At 41.5% G+C, this 19808-nt stretch overlaps 1 protein-coding gene across 6 annotated transcripts in view; it reads left to right on the top strand.

Moving 5' to 3' along the window:
* The first annotated feature begins 526 nt into the window (after positions 1-526).
* The window catches only part of MCF2L2 (MCF.2 cell line derived transforming sequence-like 2), a 232239-nt gene continuing 212957 nt past the window's right edge, over positions 527-19808 (top strand). For all 6 annotated transcript variants that reach the window (XM_063078277.1, XM_063078295.1, XM_063078315.1 and 3 more), the window contains exon 1: positions 527-1631. In XM_063078277.1, coding sequence (XP_062934347.1) covers positions 1556-1631 — 76 coding nt within the window. In that variant the 5' untranslated portion in view covers positions 527-1555. The remainder of the gene's footprint in view (positions 1632-19808) is intronic.

Raw genomic sequence — 19808 nt, 5'->3', positions numbered from 1 at the left:
ACAAATCTCATGTCACAGGTGGACTAACATCATCTCTTAACCACAGCCCACAATTGTTGTTACAAAAAGCATTTCAAAATGTCCCTAACCCCCTGGGATAAGTGCCCACTCTTAGTAATTGGATCCAGGGTGTTTGGGGCTTGGCTTTTTTACATACCGAAGAGGAAAGAGACAGATGAGAGTCCTGCCACTCTCGTGGCGGATATTCAGGATGCCCCATTGTACAATGGATTGGGGACAACCTGACCAGATTGGACCTTGCTCAGGCTTTCCCCGCGGAGCTCTGCTGAACGGGGGGGGGTTAGTCTTTTGCTGCCTGTCACGGGATAGCGTCTCCCACCCACCAGCTCCTCGGAGAAGATGCTCCTAAGGCTGAAAGGGCGGAAAGCCGGCATGGAGGCTGCGCCAGAGCCGTTCCAGAAGGGAGCTCTGGCGCGCCTGACAGGTGACAGACGGAGCGGTGGAGCACAGGAGCAGCTGTACAAAGGGAAAGGCCCACACGCTGGAGACGAGAGCGCGTACATGCGTGCCCAGCCTCGTCCGTGCACAGCCCGCGCTCCGGGCTCCCACTGCGCGTGTGCCCAGTGGAGGCTGACGACTGCGTGAGACAACCCCTGAGGGGGGAGACAACCCCTATGCGGGGACACAACCCCTGAGGGGGGAGACAACCCCTATGCGGGGAAAACACACTCCAGTCCGCCCCCTTCTCGCCTCCGCGGCTCCGCAGACAGAGGGCGGGGGAGGAGGGCCGAGACCGGAAAGGCGACGGTCTGGCGACCTGAACCCCCAAGCTGGCTGGAGCGCCTGAGTCGCCGTCTCCTCTCCGCAACGTTCCGAGGACTGACCGTGAGTCGCCCCCACTCCGGGGGCTGAAGCGCCGGCTCCCCGCCGGCGAAGGAGCGCAGCGTTCCTGACCCGAAAACAGGCGGCGCCCGGGCGCGTGCGCATCTTCCCGAGAGCCCCTGGCACCGCCCCCGGGCGGGGAGAGGTGGGAGCCGAGGCGGGTGTGCGGGGAAGGAGAGGTGGGCACCGCCCCAGCGGGGTGGGCGGAGCGGAGGCGCCGGGGCGCCTGCCACCTCCGCTCCTCCGCCCTCGGCTCACGCAGGCCCCGCGCCTCCGCAGCGCGCCTGCCCAGCATCCTTCATCCTGACCCTCCCTGGAGGCGGCGCCGGAGACCCGACGGCCCAGGACCGCAGTCCAGAAACGCCGGCGCTCCCTCGGCCGGACAAGCCCGGGGCGCTGGTTACTGCGCGACCGGGGCGACTTGCTTTTCTCACCTCCAGAACCGCCTTTTCCCTTTCTCTAAGTGCCAGCCGTTAGGTTTGCAAAGCCGCCAGACCTCATCTTTAAAATAAGCCCCTGCAGGGCGTGGCTGGAGGGCTCCCGCCGAGCGGCCGGGGAGAGTGGGTCTTGGCTGCTATGACTCTCGATCAGTGCCTGCAGAGAACGAGGAAGAGGCTGAGGGCAGAGCGTCCTCGGGAGGAGATGCTTTTAAAAAATCATCTGTAGCAGCAGTAGGAACGGTTTTGTTTATACCGAGTGGGTTTTCGGTGAAATGCTACTTTGGTTAAAAGAAGACATGGCCCTCCAGGAGCTCACCCGGCGACTGGCCACAGTGATCACTCATGTCGGTAAATGAAGCTTTCCCCTCCCTCGCGTTTCACTAATGGAGGGTGGGGGCTTAGTCTCTGGGCTACGCCTAGCCCCTGCCCTCGCCGGCAGCCCAGGGGCAGCGCACTCCTTGGGGAGGCCGCGGGCGCCTGCCCGGCGTCTGTGCCTCGCTGCCTTGTGCGCTGCGTGGGGCGGCCAGTAACAGGCATCCCTGGGGCGCTGGGCCGGGGGGACGCAGCCAGGCAGGTGCCTTCACCAGGTGGTTGCCAAGTCTGAGGGGGGCGAGGAGTTGTGGTTTGTGGGGTAATGAGAAAGGATGAGGCACGTGAGAGACGAATGCTGGTGCTTTCCAGCAGAAACTACTGCCAAACCACTGAAGGATTGTTATGAGAAAGTGTGGGGAGGGGCAGGTTTCAGTAGACGACCGCTGAGCAGTCGGGCTCCCTGACCCGTTACTGTACTGCCTGAGAGTGTCAGCGCACCGCCGGTGAACCCCCATGAGAAACCTCTGCAAGCCCAAGGAGACTGAGCAATTGTAATCCTCCTCCCTGAATTGCAAAGGGGAGCAATAAGAAATAAGGGCTCCGGAAATAAAGGCTGTGATGGAACAACTGGCCCTTTATACTAAAGGAAAGAAGACACCGAGACAGTTCCCAGTGAATTCTCTCTTAGCACTTTCTTCCCTACCTCTTCTCTGAGCCTTCCCCGGTAAAGACACACATTCAGGTTCAGAACCTTTGGCTTTGGGTAACTGGATCAGGATAATTTTCTCTGTTGCTGACTTCACTTTGAGACCGTTCCATGAATGCATGAATTGCTTCAGTTAGTGAGCTGCTGTTGCTCTTTAGTGTTCTAGTCCAATGCATTTGGTGTAATAATGATGCACATCTGCATTGATACACTTGTGAGGATATTCTTTGTAAAGATGATTTTTATGGGAAAGCCCAGTTTTGACAATTCATTTTAAAAATGTTTCTGCTGCCAAATGTGGCCACTGAACTTTTAAGATAAAAGGTCAGTAGAATCCTATCAGGGAAGGCTGAATGTGAAATATTGCCGAAAAAGAATTTCTAATAAAACAGAATTTGAAATATACTAAATGTTGAAATGATTGTGCTAAAAACCTGCATGTGCATGAAATGTGGTATAGGGAAAGAGCAGTGGGATTGGGGATGTGACAGTCTGGCTTTGAATCCTTCCAACTTCAGGATGAAAATAGGAATTTTTATAATACTTCTCCAACTCAGCTCAAAGGCTACTGGTGAAGATAAGTAAGATAATATGGGTAAAAACACTGTCTAATGTCCAAATTGTGATTGTAGGGACGTTTCAGTTATTGGTCATATTCCTGGTCCCTCTGCCAGTAAAGATCTTGGGCAGGTCACTGGCCTCTCCTAGGGTGAAACCTCCCATCTGTTACACGATGAGGTTGAGCTGGATGGTTGTTAAGGTCCCTCCTGTTTCTCTGGCTGGAGAATATTCCTGCAGGTCTGGTAGGCGGTATTCCTGGTGAACAGCAGGCTGCCTGTGGGGCCCAGGCTATGGAATTTTCTTGCCCACCTTGCTCCCTCCCTCCTTCCTTATTTAGCTCCATGAAGGATACACACATGAATTTGCTGTAATTTCTGCTTTCAAAGAACTTCTAATGACCCCTGGCATTTATGTGCTTTGCAATATTTTGTCTCCTCATGTGTAATCTCACAAACCTATGAAATACGTGGGTATACGTTGTTATTTCCATCTTACAAATGAAGGAATTGAGACAGAGAGGTTCATCTTCTAAAGTTTCATGGATAATGAGTGGCAGGCTCAGGACCAGGAGGCAGTTCTTCATATGCCCTGTTGGGGAATCTCATGGACGGAGGGTGGTGTGTCTCTAACCATGCAACAGCCTCTGCCTTCATGAGGTTGCACTGAGTAGTCAGTGGAGCTTCTGCTAGGGGGGATTGACTCTATGCTTGCCTGTTCTTTTCAGGCATTTCCTTGGTTGTGTGATCATGAGTTGGGGAAGTGTTGAGAAGTGCTTGGAGCAAGGCTGTGGGTTAGAACATTCCCCTGGTCCTATCCTAGCCACTTGTCTGGGTAGCCACACTGCTTTTGTATTCACTCTGCCACCTCTTTCCCCCAGCCAGTTCCTCCTCCAGCAGTGGTTTCTGCTCTTTCCGCATTCCTTAGAATTGGCAATTCAGTCATCCCCCCTTGCCCTCTCCCATATTTTCATTAGTGTCTGGGTCCTGTTGATTCAGCTTCTGAAATACCTCATGGGTTTCTTTCCTCAAGTCCATTCCCACTACCACCTTCCTCCAGCCTGCTTCTAGACTTCATTTCCTCCTGACTAGCCATTGTGCAAACCTCCTGCCTCTGACCTATACCAGGAATCACCAAAGCATAGCACTCTATATTCCAAAACCTTTAACGATACACTTACCCAGTCATTCCTAGTCAAGCTGGAGTACAAACACCCTTCTAGTTTTATCCCCTAATACTTGAGATTTCTACATATATAGTTGGTCAACTTGGATTGTTCAGTTCTTCAGCTCTGTCTCACTGTGTTTTCCAACTCTATTCCCACCCATAAATTTTTCACTTCTGCTTTTCCCTCCGCTGGAATGCCCCTTTAGTATATTTCTCCTCATAGAAATAGTACACACTTCTGAGGCCCAATTCAATGCCACCTCCTCCGTGGTGCCGTTTCTAATCTCACCAGCGGTACATAATTACTCTTGACTCAATTCCAAGGTAGGCTTTGTTCTACTCCCACGACACCTATCATACTCTCCCTTGTATTATGGTTATTTGACTATTTGTGTGCTTGTTTTAGCTCTGCTTCTAGACTCTTCATTACTTATCTGTGTGTCCTAGACAGCCACCTAACACAGGGCCCTACTCTAAGGAGATTCAGAATAAATGTTTGCCAGATAAATGAATGATTGATTGAGGCTGGAGTACTGAGTGCCAGGCAAATTTTACACCTTAAAGACAGCTCTAAAATATTTGTACATTACTATTTTGCATTCAAAACTCCACTTTTCAAGTAAACATTAAGCCCTTCAAGTGTTCTTCATGTGATGTGGTTCACTGTCAGGGCCTTCTCTGGATTTTGTCAGTTTGTTAGGGACCCTCATAAAATATTCAGTTCACATGTGAACACAGTGTTGAGATGTGTTTTTATATATGCAGGACACATGCAGAACCATCCTCTCCCCTTTATTCTAGACCATAGAGTCACATTGGTTCAGCTGCAGAATTTCAGCATCGGAAAAGAGTTTTGATTTTCCCCACCTCATCCCTTTCAATTCTTGAATTCTCTGCAACTTTTGCTGCACTGCTATTTATATGTGGAAGTGCTGCCTAAGTAAACATGGACTTTCTACTAATGCATCTCAGATTGCTGTGGGATTTTGATAGACAGGGCGCATATGGCTCACATGGGGCTTCTTGTCATGGAAACCCTTAGTCATGGAGCTGGTCCACGTTAGTAATCCCTCATGCAGCTTTCACATTTTCAGTCTAGCTCTCTCCCTTGTTCCCTTATATTAGAAGTAATTATTTTACATTTTGATGTCACTTTATCATTGTTCTAAGATGGTTTCATGTATTTGACTATACCTGATTAAACTGTGAAGCTGAAAATAATATCCTTTAAAATATTCCTTCTACATATAATTGGAGATTGGATTGGTGGCTGTTTTGGTGATAAAGGCCCTAGGATTTTGAACTGTAACCCAGACCACAACTTTTGGGACACAGCCAGCATTGATAATATGGAGCCAGAAGAATACTAAACTGTGAAATTCAACCTATGGCTCATTATACAGTGGGGTAGTGGTTGTAATGTCTAGGATCAGCCGTTGGTGCTGAAGAGAGGGTATAATTAGGGAAGAGTAGCTGCTGCTCGGATAGGAATGTGCCCTGTGGGGATTACTAGACATGTTGCCCCATCTGATAAAATCTGGGAGTAATGACTTCATTTGTCTGAAAAGTGAATTAGCCATATCTGCGCCATCTCTCCATTAGGCTCTGTAGACACCTTGCCTAGGGCTTATGGACTTTTCAGGGACTACTAAAAATGTTTGAACCCTAAAAAACAATTAACAACGAAACTGAAAAGTGTAAAATGAAATTTAAGAACTGTTTAAATGTCTGCAAAAGCTCTCCTGCCCACAATAAAATAGCATTTCATTACATTAAAAAACAGTGTGTAGTTGGAATTCCACTTCCAGAAATGCCAGTGTGAGGAGCCCTGTGAGTCCATTCCCCAGTAAAGCAACCATAACTGCTGAAAATTATTTTTAAAAAACAACCTTTAAAGTCTCTGGGAGTTGTACGAAGGGCATCCAGAAAATGGTGAAACATTTATTCAAGAAAATCTACTAAATCTGGGTAAGAACAGGCAGTCTGTGGTACTTGAGCCATGACCTGCTCGCTCCTCATCCCTCCCAGCTCAGTGTAAAGGAAGCTCTGCTCTGGTGCGTCCTTTCCCCTCAACTCCCAATCAAAGGACATGGTGTCTTTCCAGGAATTGTCTAAACAATTCTCCACAAACTCTTCCAAAACATAGAAGAGATGGGAACACTTCCCAACTCATTTTATTAGGCCAGTATTGCCCTAATATCAAACTAGACAAAGACATAAGAAAAGGAAACTACAGGCCAGTATCACTTAACGAATATAGACACAAAAAGCCTTAACAAGATTTTAGCACCAAAATTCAGCAACATACAAAAAGGGTTATTCACCATAGTCAAGTGGGATTTATCCCAAGAATATAAGGTTGGCTTAATATCCAAAAATCAATATAACACACCATATCAATAGACTAAAGGACAAAAACTACATAATCAGTAGAGGCAGAAAAATCATTTGACAAAATTTAACATCCTTTCATGATTTAAAAAAGTCGACTAACTAAGATAAGTTTCCTCAACCTGACAAAGGATATTTATGAAAACCCCACAGCTAATTTCATAGTTAATGTGGAATAACTGAATGTTTTCCCCTAAGATCAGGAACAAGACAAGGATGTCCATCGTCACCCCTTCTATTCAACATTGTACTGGAGATTCTAGCCAGCGCAGTTAGGCAAAAAAATCAAATAAAAGGCATCCAGATTGCAAAGGAAGAGACAAAACTATCTGTATTTGCAGATGACATGATCTTGCATATAGAAAATCCTAAGAACGCACTAAAAATAGAGAAGAAGAGCTTGCCAGTGGTTGTGAACTCCCCTTGTATCCCAGGAGCTCTTTATACTTCCATTAGTTTATACTCACTCAGCCTTACACAATTTCTTTAAAACTTTTAGGTGAGTTTTTCTTATTCGCTTGTATAGGTTCAAGAAACGTTATGATTTTGTGGTTTATCGGGCTTTTGTGTGTGTGTGTGTGGTTAGGATGGAAGTGAGTCTCTTTCCGGCACTTTGGGTTCCAGGGGAAGCAGAACATCCTCTTGGCTTTTTACCTGTGTGTATCTCACAGAGCAAATGTGATTCGCTTTTGCAGCCTTCCATCATCATAGTGTCATTCCAGGTGTGTTACTGTGATTGCCATACTAGGACCTTTGCAAACCATACCAGAAAACTGGGTCTCAAAACATTTCTCCACGTTTAGCCAGGTGTCAGAGGTCTTGAATGTTAAAACAACTATGGTTCATTTTCAAGGGCACTAAGCTTGATGAAAATAATTCCTCCTACTTGTTAACTAGGAAACAACTAAGCACAAGGATCTCTGATGTCAGGGAGTCATGGCTGTCAGTCACAGTCATTGGATGCCTGGCCCCTTAACAGGGCTTCCCGTACTCCTCAGCCTTTGCTACATTTGTGTTCCAAAGGCTCATCTATGTTACCTATTTTTTTTTTTAAGGAAAAAAATGCTTAAAGTAGCCTGACAGTTCTACTGAAATTACACTTAATTAATATAGCTAATTTAAAAATCTTCCAGAATAGTTGAAGTCGTTGAGGATCAAAATGGAAATGGTGTTGCCCATCCTGGGTTTTTCTCTGAAGGATGAGGCTGCTTGCCTTTGGGTGTTACTGAGTATGGCCCAGCAGAAGGCCTCTGAGCCCTCATGTCTGGCATCATGGACTAGCTCTTTTGAAATTGGTGTAGCTTCTCCTTTTGCTTATTGTGAGAAATAGTAATTGATTGATTTTAATGAGTCTGGAAAGGAAGACTATCGTATTATCATGGACTTGTTAAATTCAAGCACTTACTTTTTTCTAGCAGGCAATAGTGATTATTATAAACTTCAGAGATACTGGAATTTAACACACTGATCGTACGAAAGATGCGTGTATTTAATTTAAAATAGTTCCTTTTGGAGCATCTTGCTAGTAAGTGGCAGGGCCAGGATTTGAATCCAGGCAGTTCTGGCTCCAGAGTCTGAGTTGCTGACCACTACTGCTGCGTGCTGCATGTTATCCAGGCTGTGAAATATCGCACAGAACCTCAGAGCGCGAGGCTCCACTAGGCCTCATCAGTGAAGTGCACAGTCAGAAACTGAGATGGCTGTTCTCTCTCTGGTGTCACCTGGTCACTGGGCTCTGCTTCCCTCCTGTGTCTGTTACATTCTTCTGTCTTTTTCTGCAGATTAGTCCTCTATTCTTTGATCAGTGGGTATGGACCCCAGATGGCCACCCCAAACACTGTCCCTTTCGAGCTTCAGAGAAAATCACTAGCTGATTCTCATTCTCTGGGTCTTTCTCTTCAAATTCTCTTTTTGGAGACCCTCTCATTGGCCCAACTCAAAGAAAACTTAGGCATTCAGACAGTGGCTGGGTCTGGGGTATGGAAGGAAGCCCTCAGAGAAGAGGACTTTAGGCTGAACAGTCACCCCAAAATAAGTCTAATAACTTGGCAAGTGCTGGCCTTATGCTTTTAACTTTTGGAATCAGTAAGACTATGAAATACTTGGGCAGCTTTAAGTGCTGTCCCTGGGAAAAATAGGAGCCTTGCATTGTGTTCAGTGTGCCTCTTCTTTCTTTGGGGTATATTCCAAGGCTCACCTCTCTTATGTGGCTACCTTGGTACTCAGGCACCACAGCTATGTTAAGATGCCACTGGTTAGTGAACAGATATTCAGAGAGCACTCATCAAGAGTATAATGCCAGGTGTACGGCCCACAAGCTGTTGTGGGGAGACCATCCTGGGGAATCTAAGGACCTGACCTCTTAATACCAGCTGAGTAAACTACAAGCCCCTGCTCCAACCAGGTAACAAAGGATCTGAGGAGTTTGGGGAGGAGGCCAGTGAGCTGCTGGACTGGAGGAGAGTTCAAGACCCAATCTGATAGGGACAGTGCAAAAAGTCACATGTTGGTCCCTGAGCAATTGCTGATATAGACAGTGCTACAAGAGTTTGGAGGCTGACGTCATCGTGAGCTTCATTGACTTGAGAAAGCTTCACAGAAGATGTATGACTTGAGCTGGATCTTGAAGGAAGGAGAGGATGTAGGTATGTGGAGAGGGGAAAGCTTTCTAATTGGTGGGATAGGGAGGACTGCCGCTTTTGGTAATTACATTGGTCTTCCTGTACTGGTTGTCCCATTTATTCTCTGCTCAGTCTTCCATGGTCAGTGATCCCTCCCTGGACAAATGAGAAACATTGAGCTTTGCTTTGAAAGAAGGAATGACCTCGAGCTGGAAGGCAGACCTATTGGGTGTCACTTTTTTTCCTCCTTCATCTAGACCCTTTTCTGGGAGAAAGAGGCTGGAGAGGCTAGAGGATATAGAAATAATTTTTTAAATGATGTTATTATAGCTACCATTTGTTTCCTCCCTGTTTAGTAGCACATATTGTGCTTTATATACATTGGTGATTTAACTAAATTTAATCAGAAGCACAGTCTATTTTTATGGAGGAGACATTTGAGGCTTAAACAGCTTAGAAAACTCGCCCAAGGTCATGCCAAGTGAAAGGTCAGAATTGAAAGTCAGGTCTGGCTGGCTTCAAGCCCTACGAATGATCACATTAGGTTTAACTTCCCATTACAAAATGTTATATAAACCAGTAAGTAATAGAAGCATTATTCGTGAGTGCTATGGTTTGAATGTACCCCCCAAAAGTTTATGTGTTGAAAACTTAATCCCCAGTGCCTCAGTGTTGAGAAGTGGGGTCTAATAAGACATTAATTTCATTATTGTGGGATTGGGTTAGTTATTGTGGGAGTGGGTTAGTTATTCTGAGAGTGGGCTGTTATAAAATGAGTCTGGCCCTTGGTGCCTCTCTCTGTCTCCCATATTCGCTTCTGCTAATGGGTTGAACCTCGCATGTTCTTGCACTTCCCAGCCTCCAGAATCATGAGCCAAATAAATTTCTATTGGTTATTAATGAACTCATCTGTGGTATTCTGTTACAGCAGCAGGAAGTAGACTAAGACAGCGAGTTAAAATTTTTTTTTTTTTTTGCAAAAACCTAATGGAAGCTGAAAGGATTATTTCTTGAGTATAAGTATTTTACTTATACCATCATGGGGAATCTGAGGACCTGACCTCTGAACAGTTGATTTATTAATAGTTACTTTCTTCCAAGGAAAAACTGTTAATTAAAACTAGAAGATTTAGGGCTGGCCAGTTAGCTCAGTTGGTTAGAGTGCAGCATTATAACACCAAGATCGAGGGTTTGGATCCCTGTAATTGCCAGCTGCCAAAAAAAAAAAAAAAGAAAAGAAAAGAAAACAAAGAAAAAAAAAAAAACTAAAGGGTTTAGTGTGTGGTCTTTAAACATTAAAAGATAGTAGATATGTAGTGCTTAGACAGGAATAAGGTTTTGTTAAAGGAGAATTTTTTAAGAGTGTTGTCTTCTTTTCCTATACTAAACGCCAGAGCCTTAAAAAAAAGAGTCTAATAAAGTTATAACCTGCTGTTATAATGGCAAGGTGGCAGCAGTACTGTGCACTTCTGTTTAGTGAAGAGTCCCTATATTTAGAGGACTTTGTTATGAGGGAATTCAAGTACAAAGTGTGTACATACATGGACAAACTACAGGTGCCCAAAATGTTTGAGCATGGTGGCTTAGAATAGTTACTTCTGGATTTCTTTGTTTGATTATCTGATCCCAGACCATGTTCAGCTCAGGTTTTAGTTTATGTGTCTGTTTTTTCATATCTGTTGTTGAGTCAGTTTAAATTCATTTAGCCTTCTCTTTCTGTACTCTGGGAAACTAGAGTTAATTCAGTCGCTAAGGGAAAGAGGTCCTTGTGCCTGTTTCTTCTTATTTTACCCCGAATTTAATACTAACCACATTTACGGAGGGCCTCTGAGAGGTGTGCACTGGGCCAGGGCTTGAGATGGGGTGTGAAGGAGTGGGCATGACCCCTGCCATGGCCACCAACCCCATGAGGGCCAGAACCAGGCCATGGCCTCCACAGCTGCAGCTCCTCGGGAGTTCCGGGAGCTTGCTGGAATGAATGAATGTCCTCTTGGTGCTTACTGACTAGTAGGGGAAGCAGACATTAAGCAAACATGAGGTGATTTTAGGCAAAGCCATCATTCCCCAGTTCCTCACTTGTGGCGTCTCAGGCTTCCCCGGGCTCTCTCTCACCACTGGCCTTATCTTCTTGTGGGCTCCCAGCCTCTCTGCTTCTGGGCTCCGGCTTTCGCAGTTGCTGCCTTTCTTTTGCACCTGGTTAATTCACTTTTGAAATGCTACTCTTTTCCCAGTATCTCAAAAATCATGTCCATAGACGATTGGGGCTGCAGGGGAATTTTGTGAAGAGGGGAGAGGAGACATGTATGGTCTAGCAACAACAGACACTTTGAAGTGGAGGTGGAGGCATCGCTGTCCTGAAAGTGTCCTCTGGCTGCCCCAGCTCCTGAGGGTTTCACAGGCCCTCACCTTCAACATTTTATTGACGCCTTCCCTGCCCTGTGGCTCCCATCTTTTTCCCCTCTTTCCTCCTTTTTTCCCCCACTGGTGAAGAAGGTTTGGTGCAGGACCTAGATTGCAAAAATGGGCCTCAGGAACTCTCGCATCCGCATCCTTCTGCTCTACATTCCATTTTATTTCCATTGCAATATTTATCCCTCCAGCAATCAAGAGAACCTTTGCTTGCCAAGGGAGAACAAGCCCTCAGGCTGTGAAATGGGATTTTAGACCTTGACATATGGTACAGAAATGAGAAGGAAAATTCCAGTACACAAACCTGGTTTGCCCTTCAGGCATGAGCCTTTCCTCCCTCAGTGCCTTGGGAAAACTAACCTAGATTTTAAAGAGAAAGATCATGTTTCCTGTTCATTTTTTGTGGCTTTGTATTATAATCTTAAAAAGAAGCAGAAGAAATAGGGAGGAGAATGAGCATTATGTGATATTTCATAAAGGTTTTAAAACCTCTGCTTATAAAACTAATACATGGTCTGTGTTTAAGGTTTGGAAGCCTCAATATTAAGGTGTCAATTCTTCCCAAATTGATGTATAAAATAAACACAGCTCCAATCAAAAGTCTATCAGGCATTTTTGTAGAAACTTAGAATCATCCAGAAGATACTATAATAGGCAAAAAGGATTATAATAGCCAAAGTTTTTTGAAAAACAGCAAATTTGGAGCACTCATGCTACTGAATTTCAAGACTTACTATAAAGCAAAGTAATCAAGACAGTGTGGTATTGGCAAAAAAATAGACATAATGATCAATGGAACAGAGTAGAGAATCCAGAAATAGTCTCACCCAAATATGGCCAATTGATTTTTGACACAAGTGCAAAGGCAATTCAATGGAGAAATGTGTAAAGGAATAACAAATGGTGCTGGAACAATTGGACGTCTATATGCAAAAAATGAATCTTTACGTATACTTCACCCCAAATACAGAAATTAACTCAAAGTGGATCATGTAAATGTAAAACCTAATTAAAAATCTGTTAGAAAACATAGGAGAAAACCTCTGTGACCTTGGTTGGTCGACACTAAAAGTATGATACACTAAAGAAAAATTTGATAAATTGGACTTCATTGAAATTAAAATTTTTTTCTTTGCAAAAGACACTGCTAAGAGAATGAAAAGACAACCCACTGAATAGGAAAAAATAGTTGTGAATAACATATCTGGCAAAGGACTTGTATCCAGAATATGTAAAGAACTTTCAAACTCAACAATTAAAAAAAAAAAAAACCCTAAACAACCCAATTACATTGACAAAAAATTGAACAGATACTTTACTAAAGAAGATATACAGATGGCAAATAAGCATATGAATATATGCTCGACATTAGTAGTCATCAGGGAAATTGCATAACTATTAGAGTGTCTAAAATATATGACAATACCAAGTCATGGTGAGGACAAGGAGGGACTGGCTGTCTCACACTGTTGGTAGGAATGTAAAATGGTACAGCCACTTTGGAAAACAGTTGGCAGTTTCTTATAACATTAAACATACACTTATGATATGACTCAGTAATCCCACCCCAAGAGAAATGAAAGCTCACGATCATCAAAAATCTGTACATGGGTGCTTCTGTCAGCTTTATTCTTAATCACAAAACTGGAAAAAACCCAAATGTCCCCCAACATTTGGGAAATGGATACACGGTGGTACATCTCTCCAGTGGAATATTCAATAATAAAAAGAAATGAATTATTGATACATATGACAGCATGTTTAAATCTGAAAGTCATTAGGCTAAGGGAAAGATGCCAGAATCAAAGGGCACATACTGAATGTTTCTATTTCTATGACATTGGGAAGCGGTAAAACTATAGAAGTGGAGTGGTTGCCAGGGGTTAAAGGTGGTGGGTGGTTTGACTACAAAGGGGTGGTCAACTATCCTGTATCCTGACTGTAGAGATGGTTAAACAACTCCATGCATTTGTCAAAACTCAGAACTATACACCAAAGAATGAATTATACTGTGTGTCAGTTAAAAAAACAAATTTAGAAAGCATTAACAAACAAAAACAATACAGAAAAAAATACATGCTCATTGTACAATATTCCAAAAATACAGAAGTGTATAATTCCATCTCCTAGTGATAACTACAGTTATCCTTTGAGCATATGTCCTTCCAGTTTTTTTTCCTTTGGCATTTTTACATAGTTAAAATGATTTAACTAGCTCTTTTTATATATATCATACATATTACATATATAATTGTATAAATTCTGTTTTTTAAAACTATACCATAAATTAAGCTAAATTATATCATAAGCAATTCCATAAATTACAAAACATCTCCATCAATAATATTTTAATGGCTTTATAATTTTTCACTATATGGTTGTACCATAATTTATTTAATGGTTGCCCAGTTGTTGACCATGTGGGTTGTTTCCAGTTTCTCAATGTTATTGAAAAAAAAATGGAAGGGGCAACTTTATTTAGAAATCTCTGTGAAAGTAACCCCCACACCCTATTAATGGGCCACTAAAATGTTGTAAGTTTTCCAGAAGGCAGTTTGACCAAAGCATGTTTTAAAACTTAGTACTCATACTCTTTGATCCAATAATAACATTTTCTAGATCTCTATCCTTACGAAACAATCTGGAGTGTGTAAAATGTGTGCAGGGATTTCTAAATAAAGTTGCCCCTTCCATTAAAGCTATTAAAGCTTTTTCCATCAATCATTTTTTAAAAAATGTTTTCTTAACTCTTCTAGCCTTTTTAATTTTTTCAAATAAACTTTATAATCATTTTGTTAACCCCTCTCACTCCCACAAACTTACTGTAATTTTTAATAGGATTGTATTAAGACTATAACTTAATTTGTGAAGAATTGACACTTAAGATTTATGTTAAGAAATATATCTCATTCAAATACTTTTTATTTCTCAGTGAAGTTTACTTTTTTTCATGTATGTCTCACACACTCCTTGTAAAGTTTATTTCAAGGCAGCTTGTATTTTGTGCTGCTGTTGTGAATGTATTCTCTCTTTTTTAACTATATATTTCACTCGTTATTGCTGGAGTATAAGATATTGATTTGGGGATATTTATTTTGTAACCTGCTATTTTATAGAAATATTATTAAGTCTAATAATTTTCCAGTTGATTTTCTTGGTTTTCTTTTAACACGTAATACCCAACAAATATTTGTTAAATAATGACTGATAATCGTGTCATCTACAAATGGTGATAACTCCCCCTCATCTTTTGTTTCCTGTAGTTATACCTTTTATTTCAATTTCTTGTTTTTGTGTTAGTCAGAAGTTCCAAAAAAAGGCTAAATGTATAAGAAATATATTTAAAAGAATTGTTTAGCTTTGGGTTCATATTACATGGAGGATTTTATACTTGTTTCTCCAAGCCCTCTGTTTTAAAAAACACATTTTAATATTTTTAATATTGCTTAACAAAAATAATAAAAAACCCAATCATAATTTCCAAGTCATTTGGCATTGTTTAGGAATTCCACACTGTACATACATCTTAGGTGCACTGAGGGCAACAGAGAGACTGTCTTATCTCATTTGTGTATCTCATTCAGTTCACACTAACCTTTGGGGGTTATTTGCAGTGTATAAATTATCTTTGAATGTCATAGTTGTGTGAAAGCTTTTTGGTTTTTTGGGCATGCAATTTAGCTTTTAATTATCAAAAATTTAAGACATCAAAAAAATAAAATAGCGTTATAAATCTCCAAGTGCTCATCATCCAGCTTCAACAACCATCAACATTTTGCCATAGTGGTTAATAAAGTTTATAAAGGACAGGCAGGATTCCAAACTGTTAGTGAGGAACGTGGTAGAGATCTATGTATGAGGAATTAGTAACACAGATAAAATAATTTTTAAAAAACCTTCTTAGTGCATTTTTAGTTTAGTAATGAAAGTAATTCCTGCTGTTTTATATAAATTGCAAATAGTACAGAACGGTGTGAAGTTAAAACTCACAGTTCCCCTGTCTCCCAAGAACCCTAGTCCCACTCCCCAGTGGGAACCAAATGTCCATTTGGCATGCTTCCTCTAGGGCATCCTCCACATGTGTGTAGGTGGGTGTGTCAAGGCCTCTCTTCCCTGACCCAGAGGGAAAGAGCTGTCCCCGATACCCTAAGAGAGGGGAAAGTTAGGGAGGTGAGGGTCAGCTGGTGGGAGTGTGGTGGCCCTCACAGCTCCACCTCCAGCAGAGTCTTGCATGGTGCTCCTGAGTCCTGTTAATCTCTTCTCCCCCAGGCCAACGCTGGGGGAAATTCGGTTTACTCTCTCCAGCAAATACCATGGCCATGTGAGTGTTTTTGTTTTTTTGTTGTATTTTTTCCTAAGAGAAAAAGTCTAGTCTATGTAAGGAAAAAATATCTCTCCTATTAATATGACTTTGATTCTACTTCTTGTAAAATAGTAATACTGATGCTCTTGCACTATGGATAATTCAAACCCTTTTTGAGCTTATTGTTTCTTTCCCATTCTGTATTTTCACCCTCATAGTTGGAACATGTGGATTGCCTCAGTACATTCCAATAACGGATGTAAAACACACACAGCTTTAAAAAAAAAAAACACAAAAAAACAAAACAAAAAAAACCAGGGCGAGTTTAGAAGCGGTAAGAATGCCTTTTCCCCCTTTATACCTGTAATGGTAGTTTCTTGAGGGAGGGGGGCAGATGGGAGAAGCATTCACTTCACATTGCCAGTACTGCTGAAATAATCAGCTGTTTCCTAAGGTAGTTACCCAGTCTCCAGTTATTTCAGAATCCATTGCTAAACATAAAAAGAATGCAGTTCTTTATTGGATACTTGTTCTGGGTCCAATGATAAAGGTCAATGCATGGAATACAGAATTCATAAGAGCTGTGCAGTTTGTTCATATAGTAGATTCAAATGTAATCTAATAAGGAAAAATTCCAAGACTTTACTGTCTGCCTCTCCCTGGAGTTCTATAAGCTGGCAAAAGACATAATTATGGTCATTGCTGCGTGTGTGCATTTGTGCACATACCGTCATTGTAGGTTTACAAGGTTAGCAAAGTTAGCTATTCTGGTCAAAGGTGCTGTTGTGCCAACCAAGCATTTGTGGTTATTCATATCTGAAGCAAAGGGTAAAGAATTTAATTTTCAGTAAGAAAAGAGCCTCCATGTGGGGAATCACGCACTCTTATTTTGCTGGTGGGAATGCAAACTGGTACAATTGTTTTGGAGGGAAATTTGGCAATGTCTAACAAACAGTTGTTTAAAACTGATTTTTTTTCTCCCCTGTATTAGATGACTTTAAAGCTGGTATTTAGTCTGAGTCAGCATATTAACAATACCTAATGGTAGAGGATAAGGAACTTTCATAAGTTTTAGAGCCCCAAACTGCATTAAATTTATTATTTAGGTATTTTCTTAAAGTTCTTGCATGAGGTTAATACCAACAAAGAACTGGCTCTTAGGATTACTGAACAGAGTAGCCTCTAATCTTAAAATGGCTTTCTGGTACAACTACTTTGGGAAAAAGTTTGGCAATTTCTTATAAGTTAAATATACACCTACCCTTTGACTCAGCAATATCACTTCTAGGTATTTATCCAAGAGAAATGAAAAAATATGTCCAAATAAAAGCCTTTACATGAATGTTCATAGCAACTTTATTCATAACAGCCCAAACTGGAAAAAACCCAACTGTCCATCAGCAGAAGAAACAAACGGTAGCTATCCACATGATGGACTGCAAATCTGCAATAAAAATGAACGAACTAGTGATACACACATGGATGAAGTTCAAAAGCATTATCCTGAGAGAAGGAAGCTAGACACAAAAGAATACATACTGCATGTGCGTTAGTCCGTTTCTGATGCTTATAAACAGAAATACTCAGAACTGGGTAATTTGTAAAGAAAACAAAATTTACTGCTTACAATTTGGGAGGCTGGGAAGTCCAAAGTCCAGGGAACACATCTGGTGAGGGTCTTTGGGAGTGACTTCGGCAATACAGGGTGTCATATTGCAGGAAAGGCAGAAGCAAGAGACTAACTAACTTTGTCACTAGCTCTTCTTTTAGATTCCTTAGGATCATGCTCATGACCACCTACTGGATCAATCAATGGATTAATCTATTCACTCTGGCATGGTCCTCACAACTTAGTCACCTCTTCAAGGTCCCACCTTTTAGTTAATATAATAGGATTTCCCACTCTTTTAACACTATCCCCCTTTTAACAGTGGGGATTAAGTTTCTAGTACATGGACTTTGGGGGACACAATTCCATCCACAGCATTATGATCACATCATATGAAGTTTTTGAACAGGAAAAACTAGTCTTTATTGAAAACAATCACAACAGTGATTGCCTGGGGGTTAGGAAACATGGTTGATGGGAAGGGAGATGGAAATGTTCTATATCTTGAAAGAGATATGAGTTACATGGATGTATCCTTTTGTCAAAACTCATTGAAATGCACACTTCAGACTTGAGTATTCTAATATATGTAAATTTTACCCTTTCCCCAAAAATAAAGTTGAAAACGTTTTTCTTATAAAAAAGGTCTTCCAGTTTCTCCTTAGCCATTTGCAAGCTTTACTTGAATTTTTAGCTTGAATGTTATGAATAAAGATTGGAAGTTTGTATACAAAATTTACTCATTACTAGCTTATCGGAAAAAACAACAAAACCCCGAAAACTTGCTTATTGGCTATTTCACATCGTGCCCTTTCTTTAAGTCTGAGAGCACAACTTTAATAAACAATAACATTAAGCATGAAGAATCAAAATAAAATGCACTAGGACAAAGCAGCCTTACTCTGAATATAACATTCTGTCTGCACAGCACAGTTGTGAAAGGTGAATTGACTTTTCCCCAAGTGGTGGTAAGCAAGATCTTGGTTACAACGTGACAGGCAATGGCCAGCCTTCATTTGAGAATCATGATATTATACTTTCACTTGATCTTTAGTAGTAGTTTCAGTGGGAGACACTCTACATTCCATCTCAGAATTCCATCTTTTACTATTTGCTGTGCTGACCTGTGTTGCTTGCCTAGATAGCGAATATGGCTGGATTTTATTTCTCGACAGCTTGGAGAAGTTGAAAGAGAAGGAGGGTAGAATTGTGGCCTGGAATAAGTTTTTCTTTGTGTTTTTGGTTTTTTTTTTTTTTTAAGAGCATCCTTTAAAAAGTTTATCCCTATTATTTTTTCTTAAATATCTAATGGCCTGATATGTGTCTCATGATGTGATACCTCTAAAAAGGAAAAAGCATTCGGATTCTCATTGACTCTAGGATTTCCCTCTCTACCCCAACATCCTCAACCCCCCAGTTTCCCTTTTGTGTTTCAAATGAGGAAGTCTGGTAATCTATTGAGGCTGTAATCCTGTGAGCACTCATCAATCCAAACGATCTTCCCTCAGCAGTGAAATGACCTTGAGTGAACTTCAGAGAGATTAGCTGGGAGAAAGGATTAAACACATTTATGTGAGTGCAGTGCCTAGAGAGGAATGGAGGGTGAGCGAGGTGGCATTGTCTCCACGAATCCAGTGGCCAGCTGGTGCATGAAGTGTGAGCAGCAAGACCCTAGATACTCACCTTACACCTTGGTGCGGATAACAGAGGCAGAGATGAGGGCGTATCACCATTTCCTAGGAGGTTGCATCAGGCTAGAATATATTGCAAAACAAGGTACTGTGAGAGCAATGAGGTATTTGTTTTATGTATGTTTTGTCATTTATCCTCATTGTTAGTAGAATAATGATTTAATTAAGAAATTTTATGGTTTTAAAAATTTTACATTGCAATAGTGCCTTGAGTTTCTTGTTAAGAAATTTAAAAGGACTTTTTTGACGTTTTTATAAAAGATGCATTAATTAGTTATTACAGTGTTGTAGATGGTCATTTATTGAGATAGAAAGATTCATAATAATGGGCTGGCCAGTCAGCTTGGTTGGGTAGAATGTGGTGCTGATAACACCAAGGTCCAGGGTTCAATCCCTGTACTGGCCAGCTGCCACCCCCCAAAAAAGATTCATAATAAAAAGATAAATTTTTTTTCGTTTTAATTAATTTTTTATTTGAACATAGTTGATTGTGCATATCCGTAAGGTACAGCATTGAATATCAATACCTGTGTGCAATATGTGGTTTTCAAATCAGGATAATTATTATATTAAACATTATACAATGTAATCAGTTTTCATGGCCCTTTACCAATTTGTCCCTTTTCCCCTCCTTCTTTCCCTTTCCCACCTCCGGTAACTTCAGTTATGTTAAAAGAGGTAAGTAAATATTCTGAAAAAACCAAGTTGTTAGATGGACTGTATAAATATGGGCTTATTTTAAAAGCACATGTATGTCT

This window comes from Cynocephalus volans, chromosome 1 (genome assembly GCF_027409185.1).
Source record: "Cynocephalus volans isolate mCynVol1 chromosome 1, mCynVol1.pri, whole genome shotgun sequence".
Classification (NCBI taxonomy): domain Eukaryota; kingdom Metazoa; phylum Chordata; class Mammalia; order Dermoptera; family Cynocephalidae; genus Cynocephalus; species Cynocephalus volans.
The sequence above is the reverse complement of the archived record's forward strand: the minus strand, read 5'-3'. Positions and strand labels throughout refer to the sequence as shown.